This window comes from Antedon bifida, chromosome 8 (assembly GCF_963402885.1).
Source record: "Antedon bifida chromosome 8, ecAntBifi1.1, whole genome shotgun sequence".
Taxonomy (NCBI): Eukaryota; Metazoa; Echinodermata; class Crinoidea; order Comatulida; family Antedonidae; genus Antedon; species Antedon bifida.
This window is the reverse complement of record NC_136233.1, coordinates 11073303-11088808: the sequence shown is the minus strand read 5'-3', so window position 1 is coordinate 11088808 and position 15506 is coordinate 11073303. Positions and strand designations below refer to the sequence as shown.

Genomic DNA, 15506 nt, shown 5'->3' with positions numbered 1-15506 from the left:
AACATAAACCCAGTTATATGAAGTGTGTGACCTTTGACCCTACGCTTTCAACACTCCATGAATTATACTAAGAAAGAAAAGAAGAAATATTCTTTAGAAAAACAGAACCCAGTCAGAAGAGGCTGACTAGGTAAAGAAAGAAAGAAAGATTTGTTTGAAAAACATAAGCCAGTCAGCAGAGGCTGACTGCTGGGTAACAAGTGTCCATAACAACGGTCTATCATTAAGATATGACAATGCAACAAAATTGATATTTTGTGCAATATATTGTTAGCGCTCACGATATGACACTAAACAAATAATAAAGTTGCACAATATTTTCCAGATGTTAAGATTCACAAGAAATTTCCAATATATATAAACGAGATCGTTTTCAACAACATTCTCATTAGACAAGATGTATGTAAACTTTTAAACACGGGTTTTGAAACATGGACTTTATACAGGTAAGATGTAGTTGCAAGTACTGTAGAGATATTCTCAAACTAAACTACCACAACATATGAATGAAATAAATAAAATCTTAATAATTTAGTAAAATAGAACTTCAAGAAACGTGATAACTTAAATATTTGTTAGTGGAAGTGTAAAACTTATTTAAAACGCTGGTACAACAGAACTCCTATTAAGGGGACAAGTTTAGAAGACAACAGCATGTTTCCATAATATGGTGTCCATGTGGGGTTAGGTGTTTACTTAATTTAAAAACAGCTGCGACTCTACATTACCTGTTATTGATTCGCATACAGTATTATTTTGTCAAAACGTGATTGTTATCATTATTTCTTTTAATATAGATCTTACGTGTTATACTAATACTTTGGAGCATTACGGGTAAGAAATGTCTGTATCTTTATATAACTAATACATGTTATAATACAAAATGCGTTTCTACAATTACAGAAACTACAAGGGAAGAATAAACCACAGACTTTAACTAAATAAACTACGTTATTTAGAGTACAAACTAATATTGACAAAATTAAAACGCTTCGTGTACATGTATTTCACGTGAAACAAATTTTAAAAACCTGATACTCTCGCATACAGACACACAGTTTGGTAAATTAATAGTGATAAGTATCATGTAGTTTAAGTAATCATGTTTATTCGTAAACAGGTACATCTGGTAACCAGCAACCTTTGCTCGATTTCATCTCTTACACAAACAGGGCCAGTGCTACAGACACTGGTGAAAATGATGCTGGGTATATCTTGGTTGGTTTTTCGATCGTTCCCAATATTACAGAGGACTTGTTTATTGGCTTAGCACTGTCACCGTTACTAGACGGAACGCATTACGACGTTGAACCAGAGGTTCGATCTGCATCAACCAGCAGTAGTAACGGTGATATTTCCACACTTTTTGATAGCGGTACCACAGTGTACTATACAGATAAAGATACATACAGTTCATTTCGTGTTGACTTCACAAGCGACCGGGAACTTCCAGATCGTGTTGGTGTTTTTTATCTCGGAGCCCAAAAGGACGGATTTCGAACAGCAGTAATAAATATGCCAATGCAAAGTCAAAATGGTAAACCAATAAATATCATTCTTTTTCTTTAGTCTTTTTTTTCTTCCTCTCAGAGATCACAGTAGCAAATAATGTTTCTACATTTTCTCATTTCCGTCGCTACAAATGTATGCATTCCTTCGCACCTAGTTTTCCTTCTCTGTCATACATCTCCATTATAACTAAGTAATCAACTGTCCAACACGCATTATCTTGTAGGGCCTATATGAACACTCGTTTATTAATTTGGTCAAGATCATTGTCAACAATAGTATATGAATACAAGACAATCATATTTAGCTTTATATAATATTTATTTACAAAATAATATATTTAAGCTAATGTACGACCTATTAGAAGTGTAATGACGGCCAGTGTCGGTGATGCGACCTTGACAATATCCGTCGAAACTGATGAATCAAGTTTGAGATGGAGAAAAGATGGAGGAGCAGAAATAACGGATTGGAACGACATTGCTACAGTGACGATTACTAATGTCCGATTAGCCGACGCAGGAATATACGAGTGCTACGTAACTGGAACTAGATCTGAAGGAATGCATGCGTTTATCGTTATCCATGTGAGAGGTAAGAGAACAGTGAAACCACTAGATTAATTTACGTTGATAACCAAACTGAAACTTCTACGTCTGAATTCTCATTTTTTTACCAGTATACATTGACTGCTTTGAAAATCATATTTGTATTTTCTTGCATATCTGGTTCTTCATTACACAGTTGCTTATGATTGGCTGCCTCTTTTTTACTTATTTTTTTTTTTGCATGTCTGCTCTTATCGATGATCTTCAATTATTTCTTCCTTACACAATATTTTGGCACACCTTTAGTACGCTATATGGTTCCTTATATGAACCCACTGCATATATGACTGTTCCTTCCTTGTATGTCTTGCTGCGCCTTCCTTGCGTATCTTGCTTCTCTTTGTTTGCATATCGTGTTGGTTCTTCCTTGCATATCGTGCAGCTCCTTCCTTTCATATCGTGCTGTTCCTTCATTGCATATTGTGCTGCTCCTTCCTTTGTGTATTTTGCTGCTCCTTCATTGCACATCTTGCTTCTCTTTGTCTGCATATCGTGCTGCTCCTTCATTGTATATCGTGCTGCTCCTTCCTTGCATATCTTGCTGCTCCTTCCTTGCATATCTTGCTGCTCCTTCATTGCACATCTTGCTTCTCTTTGTCTGCATATCGTGCTGCTCCTTCATTGTATATCGTGCTGCTCCTTCCTTGCATATCTTGCTGCTCCTTCTTGGCATATCTTGCTGCTCCTTCATTGCACATCTTGCTTCTCTGTGTTTGCATATCGTGCTGCTCCTTCATTGCACATCTTGCTTCTCTGTGTTTGCATATCTTGCTGCTCCTTCATTGTACATCTTGCTTCTCTTTGTTTGCATGTCGTGCTGCTCCTTCCTTGCTTATCTTGCTGCTCCTTCCTTGCATGTCCTGCTGCTCCTTCCTCGCATATCTTGCTGCTCCTTCCTTGCATATCTTGCTGCTCCTTCCTTGCATATCTTGCTGCTCCTTCCTTGCATATCGTAGTGCTCCTTCCTTGCATATCTTGCTGCTCCTTCCTTGCATATCTTGCTGCTCCTTCCTTGCATATCGTAGTGCTCCTTCCTTGCATATCTTGCTGCTCCTACACTGCATATCGTGCTGCTCCTTCATTGCATGTTGTGCTGCTCCTTCACTGCACATCGTGCTGCTCCTTCCTTGCATGTTGTGCTGCTCCTTCACTGCATATAGTGCTGCTCCTTCCTTGCATAGCTTGCTGTTCCGTCCTTGCATATCTTGCTGTTCCTTCCTTGTATATCTTACTGATCCTTCCTTGCATATCTTGCTGCTCCTTCCTTGCATATCTTGCTGCTCCTTCCTTACATATCTTGCTGCTCCTTCCTTGCATATCGTAGTGCTCCTTCCTTGCATATCTTGCTGCTCCTACACTGCATATCGTGCTGCTCCTTCATTGCATGTTGTGCTGCTCCTTCACTGCACATCGTGCTGCTCCTTCCTTGCATGTTGTGCTGCTCCTTCACTGCATATAGTACTGCTCCTTCCTTGCATAGCTTGCTGTTCCGTCCTTGCATATCTTGCTGTTTCTTCCTTGTATATCTTACTGATCCTTCCTTACATATCTTGCTGCTCCTTCCTAGCATATCTTGCTGCCCCTTCCTTGCATATCGTGCACCTCCTTCCTTGAATATTGCTTCTCCTTGTTTGCATATCTCGTTTTCGCTTCGTCTTGTGTATCTAACTGCTGATTTCTTGTATACCTTGCTTCTCATTGTTCGCATATCTCGTTGCTCTATCTTGTGTATCTCACTACTCTTTCTTTGCATACCTTGCTTTTCCTTGTCTAAATTTCGCTCCTCCTTGTTTGCATAATATCATATTACCGCCCATATACACCCTTACAAATATTCGTGTCATGAGCTATAATGCCAAAACTGATACTGTACAATCGAAAATAGAATCGTCATTTCTCCTTTGCAGAGTGTCCTGCTTCTAAATGGTCTCCACCATTTTGTCAATCATCATGTCCGGTATGCTATAACGGCGGTATTTGTGACGTGTACCTAGGATCATGCCTATGCCTTACTGGATTCACAGGAGACAATTGCGAGACGCGTAAGTATACTCTTATATTACTATAGAATTCAAGCAGAATATTGTTGAATCACCTTTGTTTAACAAAAAACATTACGAAACTTATTATTAATTATTAACCATGACATATTTAGATCTGTTAAAGTAATATAATTATTATTACTATCATTTGATTTTAATTAGCAAGTCAAGGTCAGAAAACGTGGCTTAGAACAGAAAAGGAAGTCACAAATATACGTCTAATACGTTTAAGTCATTTGTTTCATAACGCGAGTGATATATTTTGGAAATATAATTATATTTCCATGGATATATTATTAACAAATACAGTAACAATTTTATGTTAAGCTTATGGAGGTAACCACTTTGGTTTCAACGGCTATGTTAAATGCACAGCAAAGGTGGAGAAGTGCAGTGGGAAGCTATTCTGTGGACAAGATCCCATTGGTTGTGGGTGCGCAAGTGGATGGAAAGATGTAGACTGCAGCACCGGTATGTGATATAATATATTAAACCTTTTCTAGACATGTTTTCTAACTTAGTTAACTAAGTTGAATGAAACAACCTTCCAAATTAAGAAACTATTCCAATATTTGCTTTATCTTGTATATACATAAACTGTACAATAAGAGTTCTAAAATGACACAAAAAAATAAAAAACTCACAAAAGGAAGATTGTTATTTCTGTGTAAAATATTTTAAAATGAGATAGATGATAATGATGATGTATAAGGAAATGGTATATGTTATAACGATGTTTGGAAACCAAAAGGTTAACGATAGAAAATTTATGAAAAAAGAGGTAATATGGAATACAAAGTGAATTTACAAGATTTAAAAATGCTACTGATGAAGTTGATCAAATTGTAATGACATTAGAAATTAACAAAAATGTGATAATAATGAAAATAATATGATGATAATTTACGGTGATGATATGAAAGATGATATTTAAAAGTGGTGTTTACGCCACAAAAGAGAAAAAAAACTATTACACATGTAAAAAGTAGACGCATCTAATCACATATTGTTTACATATGTTATAGTTGAAGAAATCACAAATTCCGTGTGATACCACAAAATAAAAATAAAAACCAATCTAACCAACTAATTTTAACATTTGTCTGTAGAATGTGAAAGTGGAAAGTACGGTCCTGGCTGTATGTTTGATTGCCATTGCGCAGACAGTGATTGCGATCATTCGTCTGGTTGCAATGTCACTTCTGTATGTGATGAAGGATTCGAAGGGGAGAGATGTCTAAGTAAGTACAGTATTATTGAATACTACATTGTTTAATTTAATTTTCATGTTTAATACATGTTTTCACTGTTGAAATATGCAATTATAAGATTCGCTAAGCAATTACATTAATTTGTGAGTAGCGGTAGTAAAGTGGATATAACAGCAAGACCCGGATTCGATCAATTTCTGATAAAAACTCTCAGTTCACAAAGTTGTGGGTACACCTGGTTGGAAAAATAAGGCGGCGTGGACAGGAACTGGCCACCCTACCCTATAATACGGAGGCTTAGTAAAATTAGCTCCAAACAGCAGTACGTTCAAAGTCAATATGAGACTCACTTCACTTACCTATACAGTACTTTATTGGTTATTAACAATGTTCTTCGAACTTTATGTAGGCCTACAACGGTTAATTCTTGTAATGTAAGCTAAAAACCACAACTATCAAAAGGTAACATAAACATCGTTTGATTTACAACAGCTCCTACGGGACTGCAATGTAACGATGGATTCCATGGTGTATTTTGTGATTTATCATGTCACTGTGCCAATTCAGAAGCTTGTAATAAAACCGATGGAAGCTGCCCAGGAAATTGCGAAGACGGCTGGGCTGGTAGTGACTGTCTTCTAGGTAAGTTAAAGAATGACTTTATCTCTTGCAAGAACACATACACGTCTATGTCAAAATGGTATATAACATCTTGTAATTACCAGCTGCTAGGTCTATTACGTGTATTCGCTTGAAATTTCACCGGCGAATAATATAAAACACTTTTGTTTATATTAATCAATGCATGCATCTGAAGACTAGACTTGCATCAAGTATCTAGTCATTTTGTTTATGATGTTAGTAAACCAGTCGGTGTTTCTGTGGCTAACTCTGCTACTCCTGTCACTAACTGGGATCTTGAATCAAAGACTAATTTGTATGGATTTTCCATTACAGCACTTCCAGCATTGTACAATGCCCCCTCTATTGAATTAAGGGATTCGAGCGTGTTGATAGTATGGACGGCTTGGAATCAAACTTATGATATTGGTAGTGCGGAAGTCAACAGTTACGTCCTCAAATACTGGAAACTGTCTGCGAAGGATGATGCGATCACCATTAACAATATCACAGAACTTCAGATAGAATTCAATATTTCATCAATTGAATACAACCAAACTTACAAAGCAACAGTTTCCGTAAATACTGACGTTCTGGGTGTGATAACACAAGGCATTCCTAGTCCTGTATTGGAATTTGGACCAATTGGTAAGAATTATTATTTAGAAAATAATTGTCAATATTATATAATATATAATTGAAATTGTATATATTTATATATCTTGTATCATAAATTGTGTATGTTTTTAATGAGATGCAAATAAATAAATCAACATTTTAAAAAATGATGATGATATGTAGACCTACTAAATGCTTTAAAATATTCTAAAATGTCTTCCTTAGCTTCAATCAACATAGTTTACCGGTGTGCACTTTAAAGAACCTAGTTCACGGTAAAGTAGAGAGATTCACAAAACATACAATGTTAGCCTTAAGAAATTGTCATTATATATCTGTACGCTTGTAAAGCTAGACAATTCAGCTATTAAAAGGTGTGTATGTGTTACTAAATATCAGTGTATCTGATTATTGAAAGCATTACCATTGTCATTGTGTATTACTTTTAATTTTCAGAACCTCCTTCGTTTGTGTTTCATCCTTGTAATTACGCTCGCAGTTCAAATCGCTCAACGATCTTAACGTGTGCTACTTGGAATCACGAAGTACACAATGGTATGGGTGTGGTGAGAGGTTACACATTTGAGTACTGGATCACAGATGTTCCACAAGACGTTTACAGCATCGTGGTAACCGAGCCTATCGCCTCACAACATTACACGATCTTACTACCTGAAGTCGCTAATTACTACTCATATCAAGTCACCGTGTTGGTGAACTATGAGTACAATGGAAGTGATATTGTTGGACCACGGAGCCCTGTGATGAATATCTCAAAAGGTTATCCATTTACTTAGAACTGTTTAATAATATCGTTACCAAATCAGGCATGTTATCCTCTCCACCCCGTTCTCAATTGCATGCTGTAAAATGGCAGTTAACGCACGTAAAAATATGTTTGTTTATGCGATTCTTTTACTTTGTGCCATGGGTAGGGAGCAGGGCGTGACAATTGCAGGAAACCACCTACAAAACTTTAAACTTTTACCGTTTGTAGAAATGATTAAATATTAGGTAAATGATGTGGTAAATGTAGCTATGTTTACCGTGTATTTGTTTGTTTTTTATTCTTTTTAGAAAATATACCAGACATTACAGGATTTAGTGCGTCATTTATTGTTAGCAATGGCAAGCAGACCGACATGCGTTCATACACAGGCACAGAGGACGGTGTAAACTTAAATGTCAATTTTGGAGTCGGCTTATGGGTAGATGATAACGGAACACACTTTGGGGAGAATGAATTTCAAAGCCAAGATGGTGATGTTGCTAATTCTATTTTTACTACCGCCACGGTGTTTACGCCATGTCTCGAAAGTACTATTGCAGTGAGATGCTGGTTAAAGTTTCCTAATAGTGTTGGTGTGCGCCGAATTGGAGTAAAGTACATGTCGACAGAATTTAATGGAATCGTTGTGTCGACATCGATGGTGTTTCTAGCACAAGGTGGTAAGTGTTAGCGTAATCCATTTCCGTCCATTTTCTTTATTATCTCTTGCCATTGTTGTTTTTTGGTTACTTTTTGTCTTTTGGACATTAATAAATGTTTTTTGCATGTACTTTGAATGAATGAATCGTTCTATTCTATCGTACTATATAGCGGACAGGAAAATAGTAACATGCATGGCTTAATTTCTAAATCATAGCTCCAATTGTAGCAGAGCACCGCACTATATCAACCAGTATTGGTGAATCCGTTGAATTAGTGTTAACACTTGATGGCATTGACGATACTACATTACGATGGAAAAAAGATGGTGATACGGCGGATATATCTGAATGGGACAGTCTGAGTCACGTGACACTTGGAAATGTTCGGAGGAAGGATGACGGTATTTACGAATGCTACCAGGAGGGTCATCGGGACGAAGGACAGCACGCAATAGTACGAGTAATTGTAAGAGGTAAGTCTCGAAAAATGGTCTTCTATTGCGAGGAAAGTTGGTATTTAGCTTAGTTGGCGATATTGTAGTCGTTGTGTATGAGCGCTGATCCCTTAAACGGCCAATTCAAAAGCCATTGGTTCCGTGTGCACGTAACGGATTGCTCACATGTTGTACTGCAAAATTCACCACATACACATACTTAAATGTAATCTGCATAAAGTCCAAAAGTACATCGGAACGCTACAAAGCTACAATATTTGTTTTATCTTTAATATATTTCAGAGTGCCCTCGTGGGAAGTGGTTACCTCCAAACTGTGAATTAGACTGTCCTGTATGTTACAATGGTGGCGTGTGTACTGAATTCGGATCATGTATCTGTTCTCCTGGCTTCAAAGGCGACAACTGTGAAGAAGGTACTACATTAATCGAATTTTATCAAATGTTATGCTGTATATGTTTAAGTGGATGATAGTACAATAGCAAAATTGCCTTGATTCTACGTGAATAGCTCAAATGTGTTGTCAAAAAGCTTTCATTTGTGAAGATCGCTAAGCACTGAACATAAAAAAGTTTTTTAGGCCTAATATGAAGTCAAAAAAAGGAGGACTTTTTTGTAGACTTTACTTTGTGATAGTCATTACGAACTTCGTCCTCAGTCATCGTCCCTCTGTAAATTCGATTTAGATTGTGTATATTGACGACCATAAATGTTCAACTTCGTGAACAGGTACGTCGCCAAAATTGTGACGTCATAATGTCCTAGGTCGTCACAAAATTAAAATCTAATTATCATTAGCCAAGATTTAATAAGGAACTGGTAAACATTACATTGTATTACATTTCATACTATATGTATAGCATGTGGAATCAATAATTGGGGACGAGATTGTACAATTCTTTGTAGCAGTGACTCCCCTGGATGCCCACGTATATTATACAGCCTGCCTGATCCATATGGATGCTCGTGTTTTTCAGGATATGAGGGAATGGAATGTAACAATGGTAATATTATACATTTTGTTTTTGTAACATTTAATTTGATAAAAACTGAAGTGGCCCCCAAAATTAAAAGGCACAAAATAACGAAGATATAACCTATGGCTTACTTTTAAGATAGTTTGACCAGAAATAAACACAATGCTGAAATCAAAGGGTATCGAAAAGAAGAGTAAATTCCAAATGTAACCCACATAACGTATGCAAATTAAAGATAACTAGAGGGTACTCCGAGAGTACAAACCTTCGCCTACTGTAAAATTCCCCTACATAAAATGTCCCCGGAAAAAATATATATATTTTTGTTACATTTTTTTTATTAGTTCTAAGTGTAAATAGGCTAAATGCACACTACAAAGTTGTGGATGAGAGTTTGGTGTAATGGTTATGTATCCAGCCTCTCACAGTTGAGATCGCTGGTTTTTTTGTTTATTATTTTTTTATTTCTTTTTTTTTTGTGGACCTTGATCTTTGACCCTGACCCTTCAAAATTTAACCACAATTATATGATGAATTATTGATCATTGTGGCTAAGTTTGGTGAGAATCGGATAAAAACTGTGGTCTCTAGGCAGTACAATAGTTTTTTGTTAGTTGTGACCTTGACCTATGACCTTTTCCCCTCAAAGTCGAACTCGTCTGAGCTTTTGGGGCATAGATCATTGTGGCCAAATTTGGTGAGAATTGGATAAAAACTGTGGCCTCCAGGCTGGTCACAGACAGACACACAAACATACAGGGGTGAAAATATAACCTCCTTGGCGGAGGTAATAAAGACAAATATAGCTAATAGACACCACTATTTATACAAATAGGCATCAACTAATATAATCGTTACATTTTCCTATTATAATATATACATTTCATTCTATGGAACAACGTTCTCTAATCGAGGCAATATTATAAAATAAAAACTTGAAAAATGACGTTAATTTAAAGGGAAAAAACAATTATAAAAATAAATACTCCAGCTAATTATCAACAAAGCCTTATACATGGTTGCAGTCGCGTGCTCAAGTTAGTGTTTACCGACCAACCGACCGACAGACCAACCGACCGACATAGTGCGCTGTAGAGTCGCGTTGCATGGGACTAAAAACTATGCAAGAAATAATAGACGGTGAAACGAACAAATCCAATTAGCCAAACTTAATTATGAAATGCAATATAATCTGACTAACTACTGGGTTTGAAGAATTGTTAACAATGCGAAATCATGCGACTGGTATTCTTCTTCTGGTATAATTTCTGGTTGTAGACGTCAGGGATGACCTTGTTCTTCAGAGTTCCTAGTTATATGCAATTTTAATAATTGTTGTTGTTGGTGAGCCGAGTTTTATTGATTGTAGAGAAATTACCTGTATGTCAAACGTTGACGACCATGACTTCTTCTTCCTTCTACCTTTCCGGCATTCTATTGTAATATTAAATATCTTTGTTTCGTTATATAGCATGCGATACGGCAACAACTGGTATGTATGGACCAAACTGCTTGATAGAATGTCATTGTGACAGTAGTGATTGCGACCGGACAGAGGGCTGTGGGGAAGGTGTCACGTGTCACAGCGGTTATACTGGAATAACGTGTTTAGGTACTGTACAGTACATTGTGTAGAAATACGTCTAAAGCTCTGTCTAGCTATCAAACTTTATGTGACAACAAACCATGACGTCATACCACCACCATATTTTGTTTTCCTTTCAGAGAGAGACCCGAATGCTGATTGTCCGGAAGGTTTATATGGCCAACAATGCACCAAAATATGCCATTGTGGGAACTCGTCAGTTTGTGATCGTGAGACTGGAAGTTGCCCGAACGGTGACCATTGCGCAGAAGCATGGGCTGGCCTTGGTTGTCAGCAAGGTAACCCATTTTAACGTTATTCCTAAACTGTGCCTTTCGTCCTCACAATAATAAAGAAAATAATTGCTTTTAGATATTTTAAAGAATTAAAAGTCTGTGATTATATTTACAAATAAATTATTTAAAGCAATCATTATTTAAAATAGACAGTTTGTAATAACTTAATTTATCAGTAATTAGTATTGAAAATCACTTCACACTTGTATTAAAAATTACAAATGGCTATTCACGGACTTCACTCTTGTTTCAGCTCTTCCCGCCCTAAGCGAAGCACCAGTTGTCACCACTATTGGGAATCTTGTCAATGCATACTGGTCAACCTGGACGCTAAATAATGACTATGGCCGGGGAAGTGTTAACAGTTATCAACTAGTTTTTTGGCCAACAAATATTACCAGTGATGTAAGCGTTCTGAATGTAACAAATGGTGTCGAAACAAACATATCTTGGAGCAAAATGAACTACTCCACACAGTATAGCTTTGCAGTGAAAGTTGTCACAGAAATAGATGAACAATTAGTCATTGGAGAGTCAAGTCCTACGACAAATCACGAAATATGTAAGTAATTCCTTTAAAATAAATCACATAAAGTAGGTACACGTAGGTTGCACAAAACATTTCAATAAAACAAAGTCAATTAAATAAATATCAAAGCATCCTATACACCTAAATCCCAAAATATTCTTTACTTAGATCCACCGTCTCTACTCCGGCCACCATCGTTAATGTCACGCGGCTCCTTGGGCGTCAACATTACTTGGGATGAATGGACGTACGCCTTTGACAAGGGCATTGGCAATGTAACAGTCTACATCGTTGAATGGTGGGATGCAGTGTCTGCAGCTGACGTCAGTACCATCAGGTATACCGGTGATCCCTCAGAAGGAATACTCATTCCAAATATACCGTATGATACAAATGTGGTTGTTAGAATAGCAACAGTTTACATTAATGGTGAAAGTGAAAAAAACGGAATACCAAGCCCGGTTCTAGTCGTGCTAAAAGGTTGGTTAAACATCAACATATTACATTGTCTCGAATTGTGTTCCTGCGTAGATCAACAGTATTCAAATTTCAGATAAATTATTTAATTAGATCTTGAACATGAAATATATCTATCGCTTGAAATAAGTAGTCAATAACAACCACAATGTTGTCATCTCTTTACAGATAATATTTGTCCGTATGATTGGAAAGTTTTCGAAGACACTTGCTATCTGTTAGATGATAGTTTACTCAACTGGGATAACGCTAGTTCATTCTGTCAGGAACAATCTGCACATTTGGTATCTATAACATCCCAAAGCGAAAATGACTTTGTCGTAGCACAAGGGAAAGCATATGATCATTGGATTGGTCTTAGGTTCCAACGCAGTTCTATGAATTGGTACTGGAATACAGGAGAGATACTTGCGTATCAAAGTATGTTGGATAACTATATCAACCAAATGCTATACCCGTTCTTTCTTACAGGATTATTACTGTGTGTGGAAATAACTCCTTCTGTGAATAACATGACATAATTTTCCAAAATTAAATATAAAATTCTATGTTTTTCCATTACAAATAACCAACTCAGCCTCAGCCTTTATTAGTTCAACAAAATGTTTTTACGAGATCCACAAACATTGGAGTCCGTCTACAATAGCTATTACGTATTTAACCACCATATATAATTATTAATTTAGGCTACTACAGTATTATATTAACGCTAACCTAAGGGTTTTTTTTTTATTAGATTGGCAAGGAACAATAGACGCCTCTTCAGGAGCGTGCGCACAGATCGACTCAGTGAGTGGTTTTTGGTCAAATATGCCTTGTCAATCAATTACTGGGAATAGAGCCATTTGTAAGAAAGGTAAAGTTTGCAATTGTCTCTTTAAGATGAAAATAAGCAGATATCTAACGGTTGTTTAGAGTGTGATTTTGGTGTTTGTATGTCTTGTGCTTGTTCTTCTCAAAAGATATTAATACAGCAACAATTAATAGATTTCGAAACCAGAATAAGGCACAGAAAAAGTATTATTATCCATTAACCATTACACATTGGGACTAAGAGCCATAGCAATTAGATGCTTCTACAAATTTCAAATAAAAATCTTTACAAAAGATGGAACACAAAACTTTCATCGTTCAATGTGCTACAAGCAAAATGATGAATACAACATACAGAAATCTCGATAATCATCAGTCATACTTTACAAGTTTTACTAAATTCAGATACCAACTCTATCATACAAATTGACACAAAAACCAAAATTCATAACATTTGCAATATACTTAGCGTATAGAAAAAAACATTCCGACATACACTGTGGAGTAACTTCAACACAGAACAGAGAACAGAACAGAGACTATTTAGAGGAACGGCGTAAATAAACCAATGTCTACCATTTATATCTAAAGCACATGAATGTTTACAAGAATGAATTTTGAAATGCAGTAGTGTAATTATAAAGCAAAACTTATCATTCAATTTACGTTGCTGTTATTATTATTCTAGGTGTTCAGAAATTTGGCTGTCTTGACGAAAGTTGGCATGGTTATAAAGACGAATGTTACAAATACTTTAACAATCGTACAACACGAGAAGAAGCGGCGCAAAGTTGTCGAAATTTTCGAACTGCTGAATTAACTAGTATCCATTCTTTAAATGAAGATGAATTTGTTCAAACCATCATTCGGAACTTCAGCGGAGACACGTGGATCGGGTTAAAATATAGAAACAATGAAGTAACTGGTAATACCAAATATAACAATAATATGTATATTTAAAAAACTACTACAAACTCAATACCTTCTAATCAAGGAGCACTGAGTTTAATTTTGCCACTGGTAGACTATGGGTTCAATTCTGCTTCTGGTATAGCATCAGACCATGGGTTCACTTCGGCCTCTGGTATAACACCAGGCCATGCGTTCAATTTGTCCTCTGGTATAGCACCAGACCATGGGTTCAATTCGTCCTCTGGTATAACACCAGACCATGGGTTCAATTCGTCCTCTGGTATAGCACCAGACCATGGGTTCAATTCGTCCTCTGGTATAGCACCAGACCATGGGTTCAATTAGGTCTCTGCTATAGCACCAGACCATGGGTTTAATTCTGCCTCTGGCATACCAAACCATGGGTTCAATTCGACCTCTGGCATAACACCAGACCATGGGTTCAATTCGTCCTCTGGCATAACACCATAACATGGGTTCAATTCGGCATCTAGTATAGCACCAGACAATGGGTTCAATTCGGCCTCTGGCATAGTACCAGACCATGGGTTCAATTCTGCTTCTGGCATAGTACCAGACCATGGGTTCAATTCTGCTTCTGGTATAGCACCAGAACATGGGTTCAATTCGGCCTCTGGTATAGCACCAGAACATGGATTCAATTCGGCCTCTGATAACACCAGACAATGGGTTCAATTCGTCCTCTGGCATAGAATCATACCACGGGTTCAATTGGTCCTCTGGTATAACACCAGACCATGAGTTCAATTATGCCTCAGTATCAGTCAAGATAATGCGACGAAATCTATACGGCATTTAAGACAAAAATAATATTTCTTTTTTTGCAGGCCTTCATTGGATAGATGGAACTGATGTTGAGTATTTGATTTACGGAATTAATCAAACTGATATAGATAGCAAATGTGCAGCATACAGTCAGGATGATAACATTTTCTCTTGGAAATTCATGGATTGTTCAACAGAAAATGCATATGTGTGTAAGGATATGAGAGGTAACAAACACATAACAAATTTAGCGTTTTGAATTATTTCTATCAAATGGGTAAAAATAATAGCCAAATATAAAATGTATGTGTGGTGTTTTTCCTTCTACAGTTTAACTATCTATCATTTTCAGCATTAACCATTTACTTTCACAGCATTAACAGATAGTTTGTACCCACAGATTGACATGTTATTACTAACTTTCAATTTCACATTAATTAATTAATTAAACCAAGTGTAAGTGTACAGAATATGGATAGGGTTTACAAGTATATACTGTATTCAAGAATTTGAACGACTAATAGTTGGAAAGTATACAATACAAATATCAAAGAAGACGGAAGAAAAGAATATTAAATAAGTGAATAGGTAGGTTACTGATTAGATTACTACTAATACACAACAAAATCACTACCTG

General features: G+C 36.6%; 2 protein-coding genes across 2 annotated transcripts in view; one reads left to right on the top strand and one right to left on the bottom strand.

Annotated features, from left to right (window-relative positions):
• The window catches only part of LOC144851101 (centromere protein L-like), a 45909-nt gene that overhangs the window by 22194 nt on the left and 8209 nt on the right, over window positions 1-15506 (bottom strand). The window lies entirely within an intron of this gene.
• On the top strand, window positions 401-15358 carry LOC144850296 (uncharacterized). Its single transcript, XM_078707544.1, has 22 exons — window positions 401-446; window positions 798-834; window positions 1121-1537; window positions 1855-2103; window positions 4025-4159; window positions 4487-4630; window positions 5269-5400; window positions 5863-6012; window positions 6328-6639; window positions 7066-7389; window positions 7687-8058; window positions 8256-8513; window positions 8778-8909; window positions 9355-9498; window positions 10943-11083; window positions 11197-11355; window positions 11606-11914; window positions 12050-12361; window positions 12527-12778; window positions 13095-13214; window positions 13860-14096; window positions 14932-15358. Exons 1-22 carry the CDS (start codon window positions 432-434, stop codon window positions 15126-15128), a joined length of 4548 nt encoding a protein of 1515 aa, XP_078563670.1. The 5' UTR covers window positions 401-431; the 3' UTR covers window positions 15129-15358.